Source organism: Actinia tenebrosa, unplaced genomic scaffold (genome assembly GCF_029948245.1).
Source record: "Actinia tenebrosa isolate PJP-AT-01 unplaced genomic scaffold, QUT_ActTen_1.0 PGA_scaffold4__44_contigs__length_22323623, whole genome shotgun sequence".
Classification (NCBI taxonomy): Eukaryota; Metazoa; Cnidaria; class Anthozoa; order Actiniaria; family Actiniidae; genus Actinia; species Actinia tenebrosa.
This window is the reverse complement of record NW_028292581.1, coordinates 16139410-16166121: the sequence shown is the minus strand read 5'-3', so window position 1 is coordinate 16166121 and position 26712 is coordinate 16139410. Positions and strand designations below refer to the sequence as shown.

The following is a 26712-nucleotide window of genomic DNA, read 5'->3' as shown; positions in this document are numbered from 1 at the left end:
AGCCAGCGTTGGAGCCGTCTGCGGCATCGTTTCCGCTGTTACGACAGGCATTATAAAGCAACTGTCCGGTAAGATATCCAAGCACGACACACACATAGCCCTGGCAAGAGCAAAGGCTAACACCATCGCCGACTTAGTCTCCCAAGCTCTGCGGGACCGCCGCATAGACGACACGGAGTTTTCTTTGATCCTCGCGGAGGAAAAGAAATACGGCGAATTGAAGTCGGGCAATAAAAAAACCATCGTGAAAGATCTTTCCGAGGAATCTCGCAAAAAGATCTACCAGGAGGCAAAGGAAGATCTACAAAGAAAACTCGCTCAGTAGACATCACATGGGGATTTCGACTGCACATTTCATCTTCTCGGAATCCATTCTAATAGGGGGTGGTTGGGGTCTATTTTGTAAAATATTTCGTAAATTACGTCGGGGTAATAAGGAATATCCTTATCCAGCCGACAGAATAACCACTCGGCCCTTTGCATATCTGGGACATGAGGAATACGCCTACCGGTAATTTCAGACAAAAGATAGGGAATAGCTTTGTAATATTTCCCTAGCTTTAATTTTTTCAATGTCTTTCGTAGACTTTGTGGGGTTGGCTCTTCTAAGTGGTCTATGATTTTCTGCCTTACTTCATCGTCTAAATATATCGGATGTAAACCTTGAATATGACTCATCCAGTCCCTGAAGTATTTTATTCTCTTATATGGCGTTTTCTTACGACCTCCATTGGCGTAATACTGCTCTCTGGTAGCACTTGGTACGGCATTACGAATATTCTTACCACACTCGTAACACTGTGCTGACGTGTCGTCTTCTATCTGCATTTTTTTACCACAACACCAAAAGGGTTCTGGCTCGCGTATGACAACTTCAGGCCTTAGACAAATTATGCAAATGTCGTTAACAAACTTCTTACATTCATGCATCGTATATCCGACAAATATCTTTCCCTCCGTTTACGATCCCCAAATAGAGCAGCAGTAAGGCGCTCTTCGCGATGGAGGCTGATCGCGCAAGACCCCCTGTAGGGCGGATTACCGACCTCTAAAACACCAGGGGGGGCTGATGTTTTTCGACTTGCGATTTTTGCCAATGGAGGCTGATCGCGAGTCCCCCTTACTGCTGCTGACCTGTTTGGGCTCGCTGTGGGATTTCGCTGACCTGGATGATTTTGGATTATCTTCTATGGTCACGTGAACAAAGATGGTCGCGTGGGGAATGGGTTCGCCTTTCATGTTGAGGAGATGCACATTGTCGATAACCTGGGAAAATTTCAATTCAAATATTAAGAAAAAGATTTTTTAAATTTGAATTTGGAATTGATCGTGAGAATAGATTTACAAGAAAGAATAGACCTTTGTACCAAGTTGGGTATAATGTCTTCCCATTTCAGACACGTGTCATTCCCTAGAGTATCATTTCTCTGTTTAACGGTAGCGCATGAGAAAATACATGAATATAGATACAATTCGAACAAAGAATATCATTGTCAAGAGAATGACACGTGGTCTGAAATAGGAAAACATTACACGCAATGTACACTCAGATGCCCACTGATAATGATTTTGAAGAAAGTGTGCAAGGAATACTGTTAGTTTTAGTAAATGACCTGTTTGAAGGCTCGTGAAGGGAAGTGAAAATTGACCAATGAAATCATCCTTGCCAACATCTTCGTCCAACACTGCGAACCGAATCATGACCAGCTCAGGAACGTGGAGCTCTTTCTCTACTTCTAAGTCCCAAATGGGGTTGAAACCTGGCAATAAAAAAAAAATAGAAACACAGCCCTTTACAGCGAGAAAACACGTGTCAATCACTGCAGCCGACTAAAATGCTCGAAAATCCTCCGCTCCGCAATTTGTTAGGTTTGTTGGTATCGACCAACAAAAACTACCGTCCAGTCCAGTCAATCAGTCAAGCTGAAGGCATAGTTTTTGGCGCGAAATCTGCATGTTTCCTATAAGAGAAATATGCAAGTCGGGGAAAATCGCTATTCTTGGGGAGCAGCCACATCACTGAAAAGTCCTCGAGATATAAATAACAAAGAAATAGCCACCACTTTGATTGATCTAACAAGAAAAGCTAATGAGGAGTTCTTTGTTATTGTCAACCAAAAACAAAACAGACACGACATAGTCAGTTGTCTTATATACAGTCAATCAATGTGGCATAGCTTTACCACAGTACAGTATAGAAAGTTGTGACTTGCACTGTTTTTAGTTACTGTTTTTTGTACTGTTTTTATTACAAAGGATGCTCAGTTTATACATTATTTCAGCACATATGGTTTTGAGGTTGCACCTGTGACAAGTTATGTTCTTTATACAGTAAACAATATAACAATGAATGATTATTTTAAATACATTCATATGCATCTTTTCAATTTTATAGTGAACAAAATCCCAAATTGACTTGTGACCCTCCCTCTCCATATTTAAGCAATTAGCTTTCAACCACCCTACTCTACACTCAAATTTAACTTTTGACCCCCCTATAAATTTTAGAACCCCACTTCTCGATAATTATTGCACAGTCCCTAAATACCGAGTTCAACAAGAAGCATTTCTTATGGAAATATCTTTTTTCCCAATCGTCACAGGCAAAATTGTTTGTTGTCCATAGTCCCTAATAAATTTTTATTTTAAATTTCTTACAAATATTACCTCTTGACTTAGTGTTTTAACTATGAAAGTCTTTATTTAAATTAAGGTTAATAGTATGCGTAAAAGTATTATATACACGTAGAGATAAAAATAGCACGAAGCTTGGCTATTCACTACTACGAAGTTCTTTTCTATATATATTTTCAAAGCAATAAATAAAATGAGATCTGAAATAATAGGATATCACGGCCAATACAAAACTACAATAACGATAAAAATGAACAATATATCAATAAAAAGAAGAACGAATAAAAATAGAACAAAAATGAAATAAAGAACGCGAAAGAAACGAAATCAAAACAAAAGAAATCAAAAGTAAAAAATAGATATTCAACAAATAAAACAGCTTTTTCCGTGCTCCGTTCAGTAAAAAATACGCAGGAAGTGACGTAAGCACGAAAGAAGTGTAAGGAGAAGCACGAGCAGTTTGCAAGTGCTTCTGACACTTCTTGAGTGCCTATGGCGCTTCCTAACTCCTTTATTACTGAATGGAGCTCGGAATTTGGGGCTAATTTCATTTCGGTATTGAATTTATTTACGCAAAAAGAAAGACGGAAGCACTGCGCGCGCGCATGGCGTCAGCTCTGTGCTCCGTTCACTAAATAAAGCAAAGTTTTCGACCAATCAGCGTGCACGTACTATCCTAGATATACAATGAAAATAGATATAAAATGTATATTAAACTTTAAATGGTCATATTTACGGATATGTCAAACAATGTGATATCCATTTGTCAAACCAATCAAAGTATGTTACAGAAAATGATAGCGATTTTACTTTACATAACAGACACCAGAACCCCTCGTACTAACTAATAACTGACCATCCTTTAAAACAGTTACATATGTAATGATCTTAATTACATCACAAGTCTTTCCTACAAAACAACCATCCAATGTGAATTTTTGTACGCGGTTATTACCATTATCACACACCAGTAGATGATGGTCATTATCAATAGCTAGACCATATGGTACATTCAGCTGACCATTAGCACTGCCTTTACCACCAATCGTCAATATTCTAGTCGGTACGTTACCTTTCTTCTCAAATACATGAATAACATGATTATTACAATCACTGACGTAAAACAGTCCATCATGTGTTATCACATCAATTGGATCAAACTCGTCCTGTGTTGTCAAACCAAACTGATATTGATAGTCACCGTCTCTTGTGAAGACTTGAACACGATGATTACCACCATCACACACAATGATGTTACCATCGTCATCAACGTGTACTCCATTTGGATAATGAAACTCTCCATCGCCGTTACCTTGGTTACCAAAGGTTTGGACCAATGTCCCTGTTGTAGTGTTCACTATACATATTCTATGATTACCCCAGTCTGCTATGACTAAATCTGTATCATTCAGAAATGCTAAACCTTCAGGTCTAGACAACTGTCCCTGTTCAATACCTTGACTATCATACGTCAGTAAGAGATCTCCATCAGTGGTGAATACATAGACACAGTGAGAAGAATCATTTGAAATAGCGATTCTGCTATTGTCTCTGTTTACTGCTATACCTCTTAAATTACTAGATCCTATATTTACACCTTTCATGTTAAGCTGTCCTGTTGTTCTCATCTCTTGTGGCTTGACATTCACCACTAGTGGACTGTTAGATACATGATTCACATTCACTTGAATCTCTGCTGTCAACTGACCAGCTACTTTAGCCATGAATTCAACTTCTACTTTACCATCAGTTCTCACATATTTCTTTTCTATTTCCACATTTTCTTCAGGCTTGATTTCAACTTCTATAACATCCCTTGGATCATGATTGAGTTCTCCTGTAGAGCTCTTAGTAGCAACTATCAGCTTTTCTTTCTTTAAAGCTTCTGTCTCAGATTTCACCTGAATAGTGCTCTTAGTATGTTCTGTTTTCAAACAAGTTTGTATTTCTCCCAGCCCTGAATTCACTTGTCGCATCAGCTCTTCATTAGCAACATATTCAATTCTAGAGTATGGTGGAATATGGTTGAAGATGAAGTTCTGAGAGCATTGTGTCTCTAGAATGTTCATCATTTCACTTGTCAGTCCTCTTTCCATCACATTCTTGATGTATTCCTTGACGGCTGGAATATGATGAATTATATTCAAGTTTGTTGTGGCTGTGTTCAACTTCTCATCGATTTGTCTCAGCAATTCTCGTTCGTTGTCTTGTAGTATTTGGATGATTTTATTGGTTTTGTCTTTGACTTCTTTTTTTGCCTTTTCTCCTTGTTCTTTGATTGTGTTAGCAATCTTTACTTGTTGTTGCTTTTCCTTGTCATCTAATCTCAACTGCTCTAGTACCTGCAGATGCTTTGACAATTCAGCTTTCTTGATCGAAGCAAACTTATCTAATGACATTGTCTTATGATCCTTGTGATGTTTCAAGCATGTCAAGCAAATCATTGCATCACAATCTTCGCAGAAAAACTCTAGCCTGTGATGAGGGTGACTTGTACAAGGACTTTCTCTTGTGATTACGAACTGAATATCTTCTTTCTTCAAATCCGCCAGGCGAACGACCTTGTGATCTTTAATGAAGAACGAATGGCTTGTCTCGCATTCTTGACACAGTGAATGATCACAGTCAAAACAATACCAAGAAGCTGACGAATGACTCTCAGAAAAAGAACAAACCTTTTCTCCTTCTACCAACGCCAGACCCTTTACGATTCTTGAATGCATTAGATTTGGCTGTAGATCTTCGACGCTGCTTAGTTCTGGTAGAGAAGTCTGTGATTTGCATCGAGGACATTTGAAGATGTTGATTTGGTCGACTTGCTCGGCGTGTCGTTTGACACAAGGCTTACAAAATGTGTGGAAACAAGACAAGATCTTTGGTTCAGTGAAAGTATCATTACACAGGGAACATTGGAGTTCCTTCTTAAGATTTTCAACAAACGATTCCATGTCTTCGGGAGTTGAGACGAGCTGAAGGGAGTCTTTTGAATAATGTTGTTTGCCAGTCTATTGTCAGGCGATTCTTGGAAATGAGCGTGACCTTACTTCCTTGAAATGTTGTCACGCCAAGAGTGTATAATTTATAACTTTGGCTCGGAATTTTCATGGCATTTTGTGTGACGCTTATTTTCTACATACATTAGAAGAGCACTTGGATCCCGTTGGTGGGTACTGTGAAAAACTTATATATGCATTTGAATAAGTATGTCAAAGTATGAAAAATATCAACGTCATTCAAATTTTATCAAATCAAAACAAATCAAAATCAAAATTAGTTTAATAGATAAACAAAAACAAAAAAGGAAATGAAATAATCAAAAAATAATCAAAAACAAACAAATAAATAAAACAAAATCAACAAAGTAACAAAATGAGAAAATTTAAAGAATCAAAGTTTGTTTCATATCCCCCAAAAATAATTGGCTGAATACAAATACAAGATCGATATAACAATACATTGAAAATTGAAACGAAAATAATAAATTGTGACAGTATAAGTAACGATGATTATTACGAACAAAAACTGCAAAGGTAAATAACTTTATTTGAGAACCCCAAAATTATCTTGATATCTGATTATTCAACTACTCTGTTAAGCAATCGTATGCTTCCACCAATCAGCTATAAGATAGCACAGGCAACCCAAACAAGGTTCCTGTGTATGGTTTATAAGGGAATGTATGGGAGTTAATGATAAAGTTATGACAATAAAATGTTTCACTCAACAATTTGCCTCAAAACTTGCTGCAGTTGTTGCTTTTACTTGTTCAGTCTTTTGGCAAATTTTCAACGCGATTTGAGGCCGTTAAGTTTTTTTTTTTTTAAATCTGCTCTTCTCTACCCATAGTTAATACCAAGTTCCCCTTCATTAACTATGCCCAACCTAAATAATGGCCGTGTTCAATCTCGTACCCAGAGCTTGCGTTTCTTCTGGCCTGCGGCAAAAACAAAAAAAACAAAAAACGAGGGCTCTGGCATAATCCATTTTTGGCGCATGCGCAAGTGAAGTGAAATATGAACAATGAAAATCATGCTTTAATAAAAATTGGAAATCGGGAACATACTTTTTTTTATTTTTGGCAAGCCTTTGAACGAATGCGCTCTTATACCGGAAGTCCAAGAAATCCTGGTCTCAAAAAGTTGATTATGCCCTCGTCCTTCACCGTAGGCCAGAAGAAACGCAGGCTCTGGGTACGAGATTGAAATGTCTTTCTCTTGTGTCATGCGTAGTACGGAGTTCATTGCGACTTGGTATTCATGTATCTAGATTTTTGAGCACGTATGATTTATCTGAACATTATTTATATTAGGAAAAGTATAAATATTCTAGATCATTAATAGATCTTAATTGATAATCTTTAATAGATATCTACAAAAATATTAATCACTTGTTATAATTCCTATCTATTATTGCTTTGTTTATTGGTGCAGGTCGTTCTTTTACTTGGTGTTTATTTTCCTTCGATGTTTCTTGGTTAAGATAACGTAGGAGACGCAGGGTTGTTCTGGTAATCCTGTGGTAATAAAAGTTGAGTGGAGACTAAGTCTATCAATCTTAGACAAACACTTTCCCCCTCCTTCTCCACCCAAGGATACCACACACAGTGACGTGGAATTTATACCCTGACAAAAAGGAATTTTGGTGAGACAGTGAAAATGCAGAAAAAAATTCGAAGAAAAGAGAAGAAGGAAGGAGTAGAATAAAGAGAAGGGAAAATATAAGAAACGAAAGAATAGACAAAATACTACACTTATCACTTTAGTAACAAACGAGAACGTTTTGCCGTAAAGCTACTACAAGGTTATTACGTCCACAACAGTCTTTTCGCTTTTAAACTTCTCGATATAATAAGCCTGTGCAAGAGAAAATAATCTTAGAGAAGGAATCCTCGTTCCCCATTATGACCCCTTTTTGATGCTATTTTTAGAATCATTTATGCTAATTTTAGAATCGTTCCTTTAATCCATTGTTGTTGTTGTTGTTGTTGTTGTTTGTACATGCGAACTGCATGGGTACGTCGTTGGCTGGTTTTTTTTTTTTTTTGGGGGGGGGGGGGGGGGGGGGAGGGGGGATAAGTAACCAAACAGAGTATAGCGCGCGCAGTATAAGCTTAAAAAATATATATATAGCCTAAAAATAGCATTAAGCGGTGCCAATGATGGTTACAAACATAAATACCAAAGATTTCGTTCTGTCCTATGCCGTAGATCCTAGCAACATTGTACTTTGGACGGCGAAACTTACGTCTCTTAGCTTTCTCGTCTATTCTCGTTTCTAACTCGAATGATACGTGTGGTAAGCATAAGATAAAATAAATATAAATACATTTTACTCCATACTTATCATCTAGTCTTCCGCTTCGACACATAACTTACACTAAACTATCGGGAGATCAATTCCGTCTATTTTCGCTTTTTTTTCTAGTGAAGTAAAATAAAAACAAGACAAAATGTCACAGCTTATCGGCCAAAAAAGTTGACAGAAAAAGAAATTAGCGTTTAAATTCATCGTCATGTTATTAGCAACCATATCAAAATAAAGTTAATTTTATCGTCAATAGCTTCATCGTAATCATTATCTCTACCTTCATCATCATCACTACCATCATCATCACCATCATCATCATCATCATCATCACTACCATCATTATCATCACTACCATTCATCATCATCATCATCATCACCATTGTAATTATCATCATCACTACCATCATCACAATCGTAATCATCATTATCACCAATATAATCATCATCATCACTACCATCATCATCACCATCATCATCATCATCATCACTACTATTATAATCGTCATCATCATCACCATCGTAATTATCATCATCTCTACATTCATCATCATCACTACCATCATCACAATCGTAATCGTCATCATCACCAGTATAATCATCATCATCACTACCATCATCATCATCGTAATCATCATCATCTTCACCATCATCATCATCACTACCATCATCATCACCATCATCACCATCGCCATCATCCATTATCGACACCATCATCATCATCAACACCACTATCGTCATCGATCACCATAGTCAAGTCATCATCACCTTCATCATCGTCATCATAACCTTCGTAATCTTTATCATAATTATTAACGTTATCACCACCAACGTCACAATCACCATTGTCATCATCAACATCGTCACCATTATCGACCTCGTTATCATCACTATCATCACTATATATTGTTTTGTTGAAATTTAAAAAAAATCATTTTAACAAGTTTAAATTTTTTTGTATTTTATACAATTTAGTATTTTGTTACAAGCGTGACATGTTATCTGTTTTTATTCTTTGTTTATTCTTGATCTCATTGTCGACTTTGGTTATTATCATTGTCACAGATTATTCAAGTATTTAGTAAAATAAGTTGAAATCTTAAAATAACATTCACATTTAAGTGCAATACTTTTTCGTAAAAATCTGCGTTAAATCTTGTATTTTTAAAACATGGGTTTTCACAGTATTGTCCTCCTGTTCGCTTTAAAAAATTGTCATAATTCTGTCTGCCGAGTTTGGAGACAATCTATAGATTTCATTTTTTATGCTCCGTTTTACAGCAAAACAAACTAATTATAAATCCGTGGGACCTTGGACTGAAAACGGTGGAGCCTCCGCCCCGATTGACTCGGAAGCAGTTACCGAATTATCTTATCATCATTATTATCTTTATAGTTATATTATTGCCATTTTCATTGTCACTTTTTATCTTTTTTATCATTGACTTTATTATATTATCATCATCATTATTTTATCATTGTCATCGTCTCTATAGGTTAGGATTATGATTACAGTTATTAGTTTTATCATTATCGTATTTACCATTTGTATCTATCTATCTTCTTTATTTACCTTTATTTACCTTTATTTTAGCTTTTTATAGATAATATTACTATTATTTATTAACAATTAATTACTATTATATTTTATAATAATTGTTTTAATTTATTCTGACGCTGAATTGGAAAGGCAAACCCTGAGTAAATTAGTCGGTAATCAATGTTGCCATATTATCGTACCGCATAGATAATAAATTCTACATTATATGTTTAACACCACTGACCTGTTTGGGCTCGCTGTGGGATTTCGCTGACTTGGATGATTTTGGATTATCTTCTATGGTCACGTGAACAAAGATGGTCGCGTGGGGAATGGGTTCGCCTTTCATGTTGAGGAGATGCACATGTCGATAACCTGGGAAGATTTCAATTCAAATATTAAGAAAAAGATTTTTTTAATTTGAATTTGGAATTGATCGTGAGAATAGATTTACAAGAGAGAATAGACCTTTGTACCAAGTTGGGTATAATGTTTTCCCATTTCAGACACGTGTCATTCCCTAAAGTATCATTTCTCTGTTTAACGGTAGCGCATGAGAAAACACATGAATATAGATACAATTCGAACAAAGAATATCATTGTCAAGAGAATGACACGTGGTCTGAAATAGGAAAACATTACACGCAATGTACACTCAGATGCCCATTGATAATAATTTTGAAGAAAGTGTGCAAGGAATACTGTTAGTTTTAGTAAATGACCTGTTTGAAGGCTTGTGAAGGGAAGTGAAAATTGACCAATGAAATCATCCTTGCCAACATCTTCGTCCAACACTGCGAACCGAATCATGACCAGCTCAGGAACGTGGAGCTCTTTCTCTACTTCTAAGTTCCAAATAGGGTTGAAACCTGGCAATACAAAATGAAATAGAAACACAGCCCTTTACAGCGAGAAAACACGTGTCAATAACTGCAGGCGATTAAACTTTTCGAAAATCCTCCGCTCCGCAATTGTAAGGTTTGTTGGTGTCGACCAACAAAAATTACCGTCCAGTCCAGTACACATCAATGAAAAGCCCTCGAGATATAAATAACAAAGAAATAGCCGCCATTTTGATTGATCTAAGAGAAGCTAATGAGGAATGCTTTGTTATTGTCAACCAACATGGCGGCTATGGAGCAAAATGAATCCAACAATTCTTCACTCGCAAACAAAATGACCCGTACGCTCATTTTCTCGTAAAAATAATTTGTAGCAAACAACTAGTCGGTCCTAATTGTTGCTGTCCAACAATAAGTAAACAACTAGTGTGACGGTGGATATGTACTTACCATTGTCCTTGACAACCTTGGATTTGAAAGTTCCTTGGTCACTTGGTAAACCATAGATTTTGACTTCCACGTATGGATCAATGACCTGTAATGAAAATTCAGTTTAGTTTGAAATGACGTTAGGACATAGGACTATGTAACAGATCTTTGCACGTGACGTAACAGACCCTTGGTCGTGACATTATGTGTAACGAAATAGATCCTTGCACGTGATATAACAGACAATACATTTTACGCACAAAATAGAAAACGATGTTTTAATCTCAGGAAATGAACACTCTTTTATTTTGACCCTTATAGATAAGGCTTTTGACGCATTCTATTATAAATGTTTTCAACTACAGTTCTGATGGGAGGAAAAGAAACTGGAGACGTCTGAAAGCTTCTTGGCGTCACGCGACTAAATGAATGACTATCCGGTTGAAGTACCGACCGACCGACTAAATTAGTGAATGAATGACCAACCAACCTGCTGAAGCACTGGCCGATCAATTATCGATTATTTGGTCAGTTGGTTTATTGATTAGTAAGTTTTTTTAATTTCCTCATCTTACCTCTCCTTTTGAACTTTCTCCTTCAGGTTTGGGTAACTGCTGACCACTAATTACTTCAATTTTCAAAAGTTTTCTGAGACCTTCTGGCGGATGTTTGGGATTAAAATCAATGGAAGCTGCAACACGACAGAAAAAAAAGCCAGTTAAGAAGAATAAAGTGTGAGAGGTGAGTGCACTACCAATAGAACGCTCTTGATTTCTTAACTTTTGACCAGCTGTCTGCATGTTGCCTGATTTTAAGCCGAGAAAAGCTGGGCACTAAACTGGCCAAAAGTTTAAAGAACAAGTGTTTTAAAATTACTGAATAAAAATAAAAATAATGATGGCTTGGTGTTTGAACTGCGCGAGTGCTGTTTGTGAGAACAACTCGCGCTTAAATAGTTTGCTTTGGTTTATTGTTATTACTACTTACGGTCTCTCATGAATTCAGGTTTCAGTACGTATCCTGCTTTCCCGTTCTGCTGGAACTTCCCTTGATTTATATGCATCATTTCGCCATCTGTTTGGTAGTTCAGGGCGACTAAAAGAACAAGTTTTGTTTTGAAATTAACCGGGAACCCTTTGGTGTGTACACGGACGTACGGCCGAAATTGATGTTAAACAATCCATGAAAAATCAATCGAAAGGCTACCAATTTTTCTTAAGTATCCCCACCAAAAAGCAAATATTGCAAATGAGCCATTGATATTTCAAAACCTAGTTTCGGAGTTAATGTTTATTTACAAGTAAAATTTAAAAGACAGTAACATTTTTCGTACCAATCTGACATCCAGCATTCCAGCCAATTTGTGGATTATAGTTGCTTGAATCGACTCGATTACCCGCGGGATACGTGCGGGACAACTGTCTCTTGTTGTATTCGACAAACGCTGCGCCATGGTTCAGGGCGAGGCTCGTCATCTTGGACTCGACAAATGAAGACATCTGAAAAAATCTGGCTGGAAAAGAAATAGTAAAATATACCAGTGGATACTGTAAGAAATGAGTGCTATATAGCATATGCATGTTGATTGACGATAACAAGGCAGTATTCATTAGATTCTCTTGTTATATCAACCAATAAGGCGACTGTTTATTATTAGTCAAGGGATTTTTAGTCGCATGCATGCACACACAGTATAGAGCGTTTTCACTCACGTGAGAAGACAACCATAAACAATAGAAACTTTCTGCTCAGTATTTGCATAAGAATAGAGTTCAATTCCCGGAGGATAGAAAATGTATTGTTAATTGGTACCCCATAATGGCCGCTGTGACGTCACGTGAAAACGCTCTATAGTCCTCTGTAGCTTTGTGGTCATTTTTTGTTTGACGGTTGTGCATGAGAAGACACACGAATATAGATACAACTCAAACAAAAAAATATTATCCTAAAGAGGATGAAACGTGGTTTGAAATGGGAAAACATTACTTCCAAGGTAAAGGGGGTCTATAGAGAAGTACCATAAGTTAAAAGATGTGTTTCCATAATTGCCATTTTTCTTATATATATTCTTATTTTTATTATTTCAAAATTTTATCCCAAGAGAATGACACGTAGTTTGAAATGGGAAAACTTTACTTCCAAGGTAAAGGGGGTCTATAGAGAAGCACTTTGAATTAAAAGATGTGTTTACAATTACCATTTTTCTTAGAAAGTTCAAAGTTTTTGAAGCCAACACTAGTAAAATAGTTGACGCATCTCGAGAGTTCCTTCGCCAGCTTCACTTTGGCTTTGGCTTTATTCTCCTGTTGGTACGAACACATATATATATATAAGCTATTTACCAAACGTAGTCACTACCAAGCGATCATTCTCTAGGCATTTTGATTACTCCAGCTTGAAGTCTTCGCTTCTGAGTGCTGAGTAAATTTATTGGAAAAAAACTTGACCTCTAGATCAAAACGAAAGCAAGTCGTTATGTGAGTCTGGTGTTAGAGGTCAATGACGCCATCACGCAAACGTCATTTTCGTGTTTTTACCGCCAACTTACGGCAGAGCGGGTATAAGACAACGCTTTTGCACTAACTCCTCGATTACCGCATCTTTGCAAAATCTGTTTACTAAATTAAAGATACGGTAACGCTGGAACAAATGTCAGTGCGTTTTGCTGCTCGACTTGTCCAGACTCCGTCTGTAATAAGTTTCGTTTTACAACATTTTGTTGTGTGCGCATTTTGTTGTGTACACCGCAATTTGAAAAGTATGGGAACTCTGCGCGACAGTTTGTTCGAGTTTGTTGCCCATCTTCGTACCATCACGTGAGAATATCCATGACAGGAGGCTAGGACAATTTAATCTGGTTTATACGAGAAAGAATTCAGAACTCAAACTCAGAAGAGAGGAGAATATATTGTTGTGCCTCCTGTCATTGCTGCTATTACGTGAAGGTGTTAACCGATCTATTGCCGCACCCTTGAGTCAAAGTGTCTTGCGCGTTTGCTCAAAGAAAACTAAAACACCAAAACCTGAGATGCAAACCTTTTCGTGCATGGAGTCGTATTCCACAAAGAAACCTTAAAACCGCTGCATGTCTTTTAAGTAAGTATATATGTGTAATGATGTCTTTTTTCCACAGTCAAACGTTCCTATAGTCTTAATACTCTTCATCAATGCTAAAACAATCAAATTCATGTACTCTATATGTTTCCTTGGGATGTCGCATGATGTTCCTTGTCCTTGTGTTTTAATGTCATCCGTTTGTTTTGATGTAAAAATTAAATCGTAAATTGTTTCTGCATTTTTTAAAATTGGTCGACTTACTTTATCAAGTGGTTTCTTTACCCGACGTACTGCCTTTCCTACCGCTCGGAAAGAATACCGAAGACTGTTGGACTGAAATTTGGAAATAATAAATCAAGATATCCTCAGCTAGATGTCGTGAATTGGTTAAAAACGAAGACAAGAGCGAAGATATTCTTAATTATAATTTGTGTCAATAAGTAAAATGATTTGAAAGATTGTCGATTTGTTAAAAAGAATGATTAGAATTCATTTTTAAATAAGCCACGAAGCGTAGATATCCTCAGTTAGGCGAAGTGAATTGGTTATTAACGTACGAAGACAAGAGCGAAGATTCTCGTAGTTATTCAATTTGTGTCAATAGGTAAAAAATTTTGAAAGATTAACGATACGTTAAAAGAATTGTTAGTGAGGAATTTATTTTTAAGAGAAGCGAAGTAAGCCATCAAAATCTAGGCATTGAAGCAAGAGATTGAGACTGTTGTTGCAGCTCAAAGTCTGTTAAAGATTTGAGAAAGATCGGTTATATTAAGGGTCATTTACTTAGAGATGCTGAGGTGTTCCTTGTGACACGAGTGAAAAACGTCTGCGCATGCTCTAAATCCGTATACAAATTACTCAAAACATATTGTAAATTTGACTTTCAAACATGCCTGATAAAATGGACTTCACATAATACCAAAACTTAGTGTCCATGCTAAAAAGCCTTAAAAGGCTAATCCTTTGAGTTAACTTTATTAATACAGTATCTTGGTCTGACAAAAGTATCTCTTGAACATTTTTGTATACTTGGAGAAAACTCTTCAAAATTCTTAAAAAACGTGCTGAAATGAACGCATGCGCCAACGTTTTTCTCTAGTATCGTTCATTGTACAAGGTAGAAGGATTTTGGAAAGCACGGGTGGCATGGCGGTGAGCGCGCGCTTGCCTCTCACTAATGCGACCCGGGTTTGAGTCCCAACGCGTGATTAGAGTTTCTTGTTGATTATCTCCTGTGCTTTGAGGGTTTTTCTCCGGGTTCCCCGGTTTTATTCCAACCATAAAAGAACGAAGGTTAGCGAAGAAAGCTCAGAGACGTTGAAGATAATTATCATAACGTTACTATGAGAATTGTTTAAGCATTAGGATTGTTTATTCGAGGCAGAGTCGAATTAGAACCAGAAAAAAAGATGTTATTTTTGAAGCACGACAAAGAGAATAAAAGGTCATTGTTGCTCACAATATCAACTTTTCCAAGGATTGAAAATCATTCGAAATGCAAGTTGTTATTACAAAGAAAGTATGGTTATAAGAACAACGTTGTTTTAAAACGATTAGCATAGGAGAATTTAAAAGAGACATGAGCCAAAGACTGGTCTTGATTTAGAAACCATTAGCATTCGAGAATTTAGGGTGGATGACACGAAGAAAAAGAAGAGCGTTTCTATAGAAACTATTTGCCAGCATGCATGTCGACAAAGGAAGTTAAAGTTTTCAGATGAAAATTGAATTAATTCAAAGGTTATTAAAGAAGTATTACAACATTTATAATTCGATATTAACACTAATAATTGCAGTGAAAAATGAAAGGGTATAGAACTATTTACTTTGGGTTTAATGCTGGCCTATTATAGATCACAGGTCATTCCCTTGAGTATTATGCCTTTATTGGACATGAGGAACACCATGAGTATGAATACAACTCAAACAAAGAATTTTATTCTCAAGGAAATGACGAGTGATCTGAAATACACCCCTTCCATGTGACGTCGGAATGTCGTCGCAATGTCGTCGGAATGCAGCTCAATTTGGATGAAACCAAAAATCAAATCAAGCTCATGAGGATCGGAAATTAACCCATTGTTATGTCCTCTAAATATTGAGCTGCATTCCGACGACGTGCTGCAAGGGGTCTATAGGAAAACATCACGCCCAAGGTAAAGATGTCTTTCTGTTTGAACTGAGAATGAAAAGGAAAATCCGCTCACTTTCATTTAACATTCCTACCCTTTTCTTCTTATCTTTCTTTTTTTGTGGTTTAGTAACAGCAGCAGCTGCAGCACTTGTTCCTTCTCCTTCGCCTCCGTCGACATTACTATCTGCTGCAGATGCTAACACGTCCGGGTCAATTTCCGCGGCCTCATCTTCGTCAGAAACGTCTCCTTCTTCTTCATCCTCTTCGTTTTCTTGTTCAGGTTTAAGTTTTTTACCCTTGAAGAAAGAAAATATTCAAGATATAAAGCTCGCATCTGATTGGTAGACCATGAGGCGAGAAAAAGGTTGAAGATAGGAACACACTGGTAGAAAAAAAAGAGGTTAGAAAAAGGCTCAAGATGAAATGTTTCAAGATAAAATATTTCAAGATAGGAAAAAACTCAGAAAAAAAAATAGAGGTGAGACGAATTGAAGAAGGAATTTTTTGGCTTATTCTTCAATTACCTTTATCAATATTTTCCTCTTCAAAGATTCTGGTGACGGTAGAGCTGATAATGAATCATCCACTGGGTCCCTGTACAACATGTCTGTACAGTGTCAAGGTATGACAGAACGATAACAATTCATTATAAAAACTAGAATATTATCATCAGCAACAACAGAAGCAACAACCGTCGAACGTCGCTCCAAACATTGTACCCTGATGATGGGCGCTTAGCCCGAAAGCTCGGTTGTTTAATTCTTAATTTTAAGGTTGTTGAAGCAGTTCATCTATAATAATGATACCGACCTACTAAACTACTGAACAGTAACAAAGCCAGCACTAAAAAGAACGACAACAGCAACAGCAGTAGCACTAACAGCAACAACAATGACAACAGCAGCAACAACAACAGCCTACAGCAGCAGCAACTGAATGCGTCAACCACGACAGTAACAGCAGCAAAAACATCAGCCGCAGAAGCAGTAGTCTCCCCCACAACCGCTTTCATTGCCGTCACGCAACGCTTTCGAAAGCGTTGCGTGACGACACTGAAAGCGACTGTGGGGGAGACTACAGAAGCAGAAGCTTCAGCAGCAACAACAATGCCAATAGCAGCAACACCCCAACAAAAATTAGCCACAAAAATTGCAACAGAAGCAATAAAAAAAGCAGCAATAGAAACAGCAGCATAACCAACGACAGCAGCAACGAAGAACACTACAATAAAACAAGAAGAGATAACTAGCTAAAAACTACTGTGAGCTGCGTCGGTGTTTCTAATGAAACAGTAATGATGAAAAAGTAAATTATACACCGTGAAAAGATGAAAAAACTTACTGACGTTTCGGATGCTCTTTTACTCCGACGAAGGACTAGCGTCCGAAACGTCAGTAAGTTTTTTCATCTTTTCACGGTGTATAATTTACCTTTTCATCATTACAATAAAACAACACGTACAAGAAGTCAGCTAGCTATTTCAGTATGAAATATAAAGGATACCGCCTAGTATATTTTCCAAGTGCGCTGCCATCGCCTTCTGATTCTTGATATTACAATGATTTTCTAGAGAAAGTATGACAGGATAGCTGTCGGCAAAATAACGTCAAGGTAAAACTCGTTAATAAATAAAAACTATTTTTCGCTATACGTATTCGCCATGTACCTTTTGATGTTGACAAATTTGACAAAAGATTCCCCGAGTTTTACATCTTATGCCAATCAACTTGGCGGTCACGTCTTTTGCACCTTTTATTGCCATAGGTCTTTGCCGAGTTCGGCACACAAAAATCGCCATTTAAGGTATCGTGTACTTGAGATGTTTGCAACCAAGCTAGACCACAGACCACAATTCCAAAAAGGCTTATGGGAAGGGATACACAACACCAATATACAAGGGGAATCAACGGTAACGTATATAGATAGTGCACTCGCCTCTCGCCTCTAGGGTCTCTGGTTCTATTCGCGTCCTCCTGGTTTCCTCCCTCACAAACCCTAACACGCTAAATTCCAAAAGGAAATATCATGGTTACACTCTAATGCCTTGACTTGAAACAACTGTTTGAAGGCAAAAGAGTGTAGCTCTGACATCTTCTATTCCAGATGCGATCAGCACAGAGGCCGTTTAACGGTATTGGTAAAATTCGAAGAGTCTTTCCAATACTCACTCTGATACTTTAAAAGCATATTCTTTCACAGCTTCAATGATATCCCTGAACTTAATCTTCGAAGTCAACGTGTGCCTATGGTAGACGATTGGCTCCCCATTTTCCCCATCCCAGCAGTCAAGCTCGACGCATCGGCACCCTTTCTTAAACGCATTGATATAAGCATCTACACTGGAAGGACCTCGAAGCTGGTCCATCATTAGGTAGGTGTTGTGAGACGAAGCGATGAAGTAATGTGACAGTGGTTGTGTCATGTCTTGGTAGACCTTGTCATGTTTTACGTTGTACAAGTTGCCTTCGCGTGACGTTAGATAATTCGTTAGGCCTGAAAGAAACAAAATAGCTAATGGTACACGCGTCTATTGGAAGACTAAAAAAGAGCGGGAAAATGGATGAGCTCGGAACGAAGACCAGTTTTTTTCGCAACTGTTGCTCATGTACCATTCGTTTTTCCAAACATATTACCCAATTTGTTCATATAAATAATTATACGTAAACACCTCCGAAAAAGCATGTCTTTTTCCAATGTCCGAAGTCATGCATCTTCTCATATCTTGTAATTTTGAAAGCAAAATGTTATATAAACTTGAGTTAGGTATGGACAAAAGTTAGGCCCATCTATGCTAAGTCTCTTCTCGTAATAGATATATTTACCATCGATGCCAAGATGGCGTGCATCCTTTCCTTCCTTGGTTGGTTCGTATTCTAAGATAATGTCTTCACAATACCGCCTGGTCAAGTCTTTCATCTGCACCAGAGAACAATGTAAGCGATGGTTTGCAATCATTTATGTCCCAAGAAAATGGAGTAAGAGAAAACATGGCGGTCACGTTGGTTCATTCCGTTAAATTCAACCAAGATGGCGGCCAATTAAGCCATTAGTAAAGGTGTTTTATTTTACTTTTCGAAACTCAAACATTAAAAAAAAAAAATTCGATTAAGTCGAACCGACCAGACGAAGCGGCCAGTTCTCAAATGGTGCTAGTCGGTTCTTATTAGAGTTTTCTAGAACTTGGTCAACTAGTTCTAAAGAACTGACGCGCATCGTGTAAAAACTTGTTGCTCGGACATTTCGGTTCGACTTAATGGAAAACACGCGCCCTCAGGGCTCCGTATAATTTCCGTCACAGCTCACCCCTTGTTTCTCTTCAAGGAAGGTTTGGAAGTCCCTAGCGTCCATATGAGTTTGGTTCGGAGATGTTTCCATGATTTCTACGATTTCCTTTCTTGTTGCGATTGACTTGAAGAATTCAGCAAACTCTTCTTTATCGAGAGAGGCATCCTCTTTGCCTGTGTCGGCTTCCTGGAGAGAAACAAAACCGGACAAAAAATAGCTTTATATGATTGCGGCGCTTCTCGATCACACGCGCCAAATCAAACAATTTTCTGTCGCGACAAAATAGAGTTATGGTGGACGTCTAAAATCCATTTCACAGTTACCAGCGTCTCTTGAAAGGTAGACGTGTCCTTGCATCGATGTGAGACGAACGGTGAGCTTGCAATGACAGAGACCTTTTGTAACACCTTGGACAATTCTTCACATGTCTTTATCATTGAAAGCTCACCGTTCGTCTCGCTTCGATGCAAAGGCACGGCTACCTTTCAAGATGGCGCAAGGAACTGTGAAATAAGGGACTATTTATTCTCACTCCGGCGTTTGCTGTTTTGAAGGGAAGTCGCGTGGCCACCTTCGGGTTCGGCGCCCGCTCGTTACAAGAAGCGAATTAGAACCTCTGGAGCCCAGGGTAATCATTTCCCAATCACAAACCTTAAACTTCCTCTTGACCGTCTTCGGGCTCATTGTAATATTCAATGCATTTAACAGCTTTGTTACTTCGCTCAAACTGAGGGCGCCATCTTTGTTTTTGTCGAACTTTTCGAAAGCATCGATCAGCCATTTGAACAAGAGTCAAGGAAAAGAAACAAATACGCTTAAATAAAAATATCAACTCCGATTCCTGTACTGCAACAACAGATGTGATAAGTAAGGCTATTAGGTCTCTTCCTCTATTAGGTGTTTCCCTCAGGTTCTCCGGTCCAGTTGCATGCTCCCTTTAAAACCCAACGCCATAAATGTCAATTAAATATTTAAGCCAGAGGTGCCTTGATTTAGATCAGCCCAGAGGTTGTTTCAGGGTTCGATCTGTGAGTTAGCCATGCTCTGACTTAGATCAGCCCAGAGGTTGTTTCATGGTTCAATCTGTGGGTTAGCCGTACCCTGACTTAGATCAGCCCAGAGGTTGTTTCAGGGTATCAATTAATAAAATTTAGACATCTACAGCTGTAGCTGGTACTTTAGATCAATTAACAATTATGGCTTCAATCAAAAAGGATATTGTTGTCGGAGAGCACCATCTCTTTCATTGTTATCTGCAAAAAAATTAAAATACACAAATAGAAAATAAGAATAATGATCATATCTGAAATTATGAAATATTTAAGATATAACGTACGTTCTGATTGGCTGGCTACCGTGTTTATATAAAAGGACAGAGCTGAGACATGCCCGCGCAAAATCTCTCAAAATCTCTCAAAAATATTTTATAAAAGCAATGTCATAAAACGGCAGCTATTGTCTCTGTATTGTCAACACTCCGGGAGCTGTAGAGCACTGGAAAAGCAAAAAAAAAATTAAAAAGCTTGCTTCTCTCGTGCTTGACAGCTGCCAGCGTGTTTACATCAGTCACAGTACAGCGACGTGCGCGCGCGTTCAAAATTCCTTAAATAAACGACTCGCCTATATTTTTCTGATTGGCAGAACACTATCGAATAACTAGTATGAGTGCCGTCGGAGTATGAAGCATGGGCTTGCACCATGTGTAATAACAAGGCATAGTTCGCTTACGCTCGTACTATTAGTACTGCATAGAAGGACCATTAGATTTGTGTGTGTGTGTGGGGGGGGGGGTGGGGGGGGTGGGGGGGGGGTTGGTAATTTATTTTGTGCAGGAATTTTTTTTTACGCCACATGGCTGTGCAGGAATTTTTTTGGAAATAATTTGGAATTTTTTTCTGGCACTTTTCTTTTCCACGATTTTTTTGGGGTCTTTTGCCCAACTCCCCCCTCAAAAATCTAATGGTCCGTCCCTTAGAACTTACTTCTATTTTCTATGAGAGTCTTAAGGCCAAAGACCCAAGCTTTTGCAATGCGTGGTGAAGAAGCTATCATTTCCAGGCTTCCTTTTTGGCCAAATTCGATCGAGATGCACATGTCTAGGGGATGCTTCTTGGCCAGTTCTCCAAAATCCTCCTTCAGGTCATCTCCCGTTAAGATATCGGTGATCTGTGCCACTTCATCTGCAAGTACAAGCACGAAAATGTTGGAAATAAAACTTATATTTTACGGCCATTGATTAACCGCAAGGAGGGTTTAAAGGTTTAAATGTGCCTTAAAAAATAGTGGATTTTTCAGTGGCAAGCAGCCCTAGTTATCAGTCCATGGACCCCTACTATGCAGAAAATATAACTGTTGTTCTAGGACTTACATCGAATGTGTTTCTTCTTCGTTGGCTTATAGAATATAGCAACATTCTTTTCATCCAAAAAGAAGGTTTTCCGCTGGAGTTTTCTGCCTTTTCCTCCCACCTTGTTGTGAGTTGACAGTTTGGTCATGACGGTTCCTTTTTTCATTATCTCCCAGCAATCATGTGCTGAAAGAAGTAATTGGAATGAAAAATATATTAAGAAAGACTTTAGCAATGATAAGATGATCAAAGAGAGTCAATACCACTAAATAGAGAAAATCCCAAAATCTGTTGGGATCAAAATGGGTGGAGCCATTGTACGAATATTGTACGAATGGATGGATGAGTGGATGGACAAGTGGATGGATGGATGAGAGTGGATGGTCAAATGAATGGAAAGATGAAATGGTGTGAATGAATGGATGGGTAGATAGTGTAATAAATGAATCTAAATAAATGAATCAATAAGTGGATGGACAGGTGGATGGACAGGTGAATCGATGGATGACAGTCAAATAAATAAATGCATAATTGCATGAATAAGAGTATAGTTGAGTAAGCAGATTGATAGTCAAGAGAATGAATGAATAAGTGTATGGTCAAGTAAATGAATGGATGAGTGCATGGTCAAATGAATGAATGGATGAGTGGATTAATAACTAGTGGTAAATGGATAGATAAAAAGACCAATTTATTTATACACATGATGAATATAAAGTAGTGAAGTGAGTTCAGAGATACAGAATTTTATTTGTTTCAGATCATAAGGCATGGAGGCAGGCATGAAGCTAGAGAATCAGAAAGATAAGCAAAGCAAGACAGACAGCCAGGAAAAATCCTCCCTCCTCGACAAGAATTTGCTTTCAAATTTGATTACAAATATAATTCAGCTCCCATTACACATCTTGATAACATGCATATTGAATTCCCGAGGGGGGGGGGGGGGTACTCTTGCCCGTTTAGGGTAGGGATGTGCCACTGAGCCCTCTGAACCCTGACCCTGTTCCAGAGCAAGATTGCTGAAAACCCTGTTTCAGAGCGAGCGCGATTTTATATACCCTGTTCCAGAGTAGAATTGCTGAAAACCATACCCTGTTTGGCAGCACGTACCCGTATAGTGAATATAGAGGTCCCATATATGGACTATACGGGGATGATCTGCTGAACAGAGTATGGTTTTCAAGCTTCTTGTCATAAAACAGGGTATGCAATTTCACTCAAGTTCCAATTTTTTTCCTGAGTTTCCTGTCATATTCAGGGTTTCTACTTTCGTATTGGCCGAAACTGGTTGTTATGGTCTTCAAAAAACGATGTGCAAGCTGACATATAATAATTGAAACAGGAACCCATTGCAATTAATTATATCTTTTGTCATAAACAGGGTCTACAAATTTGTGTTTTTTTGTCATAAACAGGGTATCCCTTTCAGAATCCCAGCGGAACACCCCTACCCAAATCCTAATGGAGAACCCCCCCAGGATTGAATTTAACAGCTGCATAAACTTTTTTGTTCTCTTCAAACCACCCTAATCTTCATTCTAACTGGTTACACATGCCATGTACTTAAAAATATATTCAATATAAAATATATTTAATATAAAATATATTCAAAAATAGAAATAAATATAAATAAATTTCATATAGAATATATTTTAAAATAGATATTAGCAAATGAGAAAATTGTACTTCACACAGTTTAATAGTACGCTACACAATGATACATATAATAAAACATGTAATATCTCCATAAATTTGCAGGAAAACTCTTCAAACTAATTTCACTTGGTGTTGGCATAATTATGGAGCATTCCTTCTTTAGGAGCCATGGTTGGCCAGAGAAATCCCTAAATAGTAATGTAAAATTGGCCCACCCCTGCTAAAAAATAAATACTCCCTAAACAAAAAGAATATCCTTTAATTTTAATAAGAAGAAAAACAATATGTTTTAAATTATGATAAACAACCATCAACACCCTGAAAACTAATTACTAAATGTAACTTTTAAAAAAATTATAAACTTGAACAGAATTTTAGCAAATTTTAGTTTACATTTTACATTAACTCTAGCCTATAAGAGTATATTTTTAAGATTTTTGGCCAAGGTTTAATTTTTATATCATATGGCTTAAAATTTTATATGAGTTGAATAATTTAAATGTCAGCAGGGTTGTAGATTTTTTTTTCAATATTTATTTTTCAAGTCCCAAACAAAATTAATATTTTTTCTTATAGATTCAAGAGAAATTTATAGAGAATGTACTGTATTTAAACTAGATATATATTTTTCAATTGTATGGGACTGAACATGCATATGTCAAATATAAAGAGCTGAAGATTTCTTAATATATTTCTAATGTTTTTGTTAGGATCGGCAACATATTGAAATATTTATGCAAGCCATTTTAAGTGCCACCTGCTACAAAAAATTAAATTTCATATAAAAACAAATGCTTTCTACAAGAAAATATGACTTTCTCTAAATTAACCCAAATTGAGTTTGTCAAAATGCTTTAATCTAATTTTCTCCAAAATAAGAGAAATACTCATTGTATTTTCGTAGTCTGTAGTAAAGGTGTTAGGAGAATTTTAAACTGCTAAAACGTTCCTATATTTAAATAGTAAATGATATAATTAATTGGATGAAGTTTAATGGTATGCAAAAAATGGATAATTTCTTTGTAGGAAGATATTTCTTTTCGCAGGAATAAGTCAATTCCGCTAGCTTTTTTTAAGTATTTAATATTCAAGCTACAACAAACTTTATTCACCGAGGTTTAAAATCGAACTATACTAGAAGTCACTACAGTATTATAGCAAATAATTGTCAAGCAAAACAATTAGCACAAAATATTTGAATAATTTCGTATTATTTTGGCTTATAAATAGAAAAATAAGAAAATATTCCTACGACATTTTGGCAAGATAATTAACGGACTTCTTGTCCACCAGACGATAACGAGAATATTTCTTAAGAAAAAAAGAAAAGTCTTATTATTTAAAATGATTATTTAATAAAAAAGATTTGTATGAGAAGCTCGGATCCTCTTTCATCCATAGCAATGTCCCGTGACCTTAGCTACATCAAAGTTTATACAAGTCGTTTCGCGATTTAAAAAAAGTCTTTAAAAGGCTTCGAAAAGCCTTGTTACTGCCTTATTTCCATCCAAATATAAGACAAAATTTGAAGGTAATCTTAAATGGTCAAAATATTTTTCATTTTTATGGATTTTTATGGAATTTTTACCGTAGAATCCGTAGTGAATTTTGAATGTGTAGCTAGATAAACACTATCAATTTATTAAATGCTCCGATCCCCAAGCTGTAGTGTTCAAGATTTGGACAAAATTTTTAAAATTCTTATGATACGATTCTCTCACTACCCGGGAATTGCAATTATATTTGTCAATATTCAAGTTGTCAAGTCTCAGCTTTCTCTGCAAAGAATAATTCTTACATCAGTAATTATTCTATCTTACCTTCAAGTTCTTCGAATGTATCGGCCTCCGCCATGATTAAGGAAGGTAAATTCGATACCCTTAGTCGAGTATGAAAGTAAAACTGTAAGACTTGAAGACGGAGACTAGACCAAAGCGACCTAAACTGACAAACATCAAGGAAGTTTGTTTGGCCTAGTTAAAGTGAGTTGTTTTTTGTCAGTTAATTAATGCCTCGCTGATGAATATTTAATGCTGGACGCGGAATTCTTATTATGGTTGGGAGCTCATGCCAACAGATTGACACCATTTTTTCAAAACATTGAACAAAAAACTCATTTGAACCAACGCATTTTATGAATTGTTATTTCATCATTTGGCAGCAGCAGTAAGGGGGACTCGCGATCGATGCCAAAGATATACGGGTTTAACCCGGGGAATTACGAACGCGGGTACAGCAGATTTACGGGTATTTTACCAAAATAACTTTTTGGTATCGCAAACGAAGGTTAAAATATTCCTTAGATATAATGGATACCATCAAAAGTATCAAGAACAAGACTGTGCGCAAACTTAGAACCCAGGTTCTGGACAGGTTAGACGCAGACTTTGCCTTTACGACATTTATGGAAGGTAATACGGATGAGACTATGACACAGGAAAGAGCAGAACAGATAATCGACCTAATGCCCGAAGGTAATTACCGTTTGGAGTTGACCTTTATAAAGTATCTAGACGGGGAATGGATTATTGAAAAGGGCCGCAATCCCATTAGAGCGTCTGGTAAAAAGAACCTGTTCGTCTTAAGTAAGGCTACCAACCCGGGAGCATTAGAAGGAATTGACATGTTATTCTACGAGGTTGCTTACCCTGTTACAGTGGTAATTTACGGGGCGTATGAAATGCCCACGCCAGATGTAAAGAAGTTACAACCAATGCGACATCCTGGTAACTGTGTTGGTAAGCTAGTCCGGGAATTCTTTGAAGATGCTTCCCGTGGTGGTAAGTTAACCTTAAAGCGCCGAGAAGCCATTCGAAAGTGGGAGCATTCTACCCGCAAGACTGGAGGAACCATAGCCAATATTAAGAAGTTGGAAGTGACATTAGAGCGGCGTATACACGTTAAAGATATCACAGACGGGTTTATTTACTCTGGGACTCACAAATATGGAGGTAGAGGAGCTCCTATTGTTATCTACCAACATAATGGGCACGCTTGGCGGGAACTAAGGTTTCCTAAGAAGGTTAAGACCTCAGTCTACAAAGTATCTCCGTTAGCAGACTTGGTTCATGAGAATTCCATCTGGTTAATGGACGCAGAAGGTAGGCAATTTATGACACAAGACGGTACTTTGTATAGACCCGAAATGGAACAGCTGAAGATAGACAGCGTTTGTGAAGACCTGGGTGAAGATTTTCCCGAAGTATTAAGTTCTCGTTCCCTGGACTTCTTAGCCGCAAAGAAGCGTAATGGCTGGAAGCCGACTCCTAGCGACCTTCCAATTCCAAAAGCCTGCATAGAACATGGTCACGGAGGTCTTTGGAATATGGAATACGACGAGGACGAGTATGTCTCGCTGGATATGAAACATTGTTACCCTGCGTCTTTCAAAGGCCTAGGAGATTGTAAAGAGTATTATGACCGTTACGGACATCCGGGCAGCCAATTCTTTAGGGTAGCTTTGGATGGTACGTACGATGCCCCA

At 37.5% G+C, this 26712-nt stretch overlaps 2 protein-coding genes across 2 annotated transcripts; both read right to left on the bottom strand.

The window, feature by feature from the left end:
- Nucleotides 1–1882: 1882 nt before the first annotated feature.
- On the bottom strand, nt 1883–5662 carry LOC148907254 (uncharacterized). Its single transcript, XM_089036597.1, has one exon. It carries the CDS (start codon nt 5580–5582, stop codon nt 3441–3443), a length of 2142 nt encoding a protein of 713 aa, XP_088892723.1. The 5' UTR covers nt 5583–5662; the 3' UTR covers nt 1883–3440.
- A 495-nt stretch (nt 5663–6157) lies between these two features.
- LOC116307970 (1-phosphatidylinositol 4,5-bisphosphate phosphodiesterase delta-4) lies at nt 6158–25385 on the bottom strand. The gene is made up of 20 exons (XM_089036598.1): nt 25049–25385; nt 21594–21758; nt 21208–21405; nt 20447–20478; nt 19877–20008; nt 19244–19411; nt 18763–18856; nt 18109–18433; nt 17444–17529; nt 16465–16547; nt 16033–16236; nt 14068–14139; nt 12947–13052; nt 12083–12262; nt 11737–11844; nt 11325–11440; nt 10771–10855; nt 10201–10347; nt 9723–9853; nt 6158–7147 (listed from the first exon to the last, which is right to left on the bottom strand). Exons 1-20 carry the CDS (start codon nt 25080–25082, stop codon nt 7109–7111), a joined length of 2505 nt encoding a protein of 834 aa, XP_088892724.1. The 5' UTR covers nt 25083–25385; the 3' UTR covers nt 6158–7108.
- Between the last annotated feature and the right edge of the window lie 1327 nt (nt 25386–26712).

Excerpts from the sequence above, each read along its gene's own strand:
- LOC148907254 (XM_089036597.1), bottom strand. The coding sequence starts at position 5,582 with ATGGAATCGTTTGTTGAAAATCTTAAGAAGGAACTCCAATGTTCCCTG.
- LOC116307970 (XM_089036598.1), bottom strand. The coding sequence starts at position 25,082 with ATGGCGGAGGCCGATACATTCGAAGAACTTGAAG. Across the intron at positions 20,009-20,446 it reads GAGATGGTGCTCTCCGACAA|AAATGGCTGATCGATGCTTT; the intron begins CAATATCCTTTT and ends TGACTCTTGTTC. Across the intron at positions 16,237-16,464 it reads AGAGGAAAATATTGATAAAG|GGTAAAAAACTTAAACCTGA; the intron begins GTAATTGAAGAA and ends TCTTTCTTCAAG.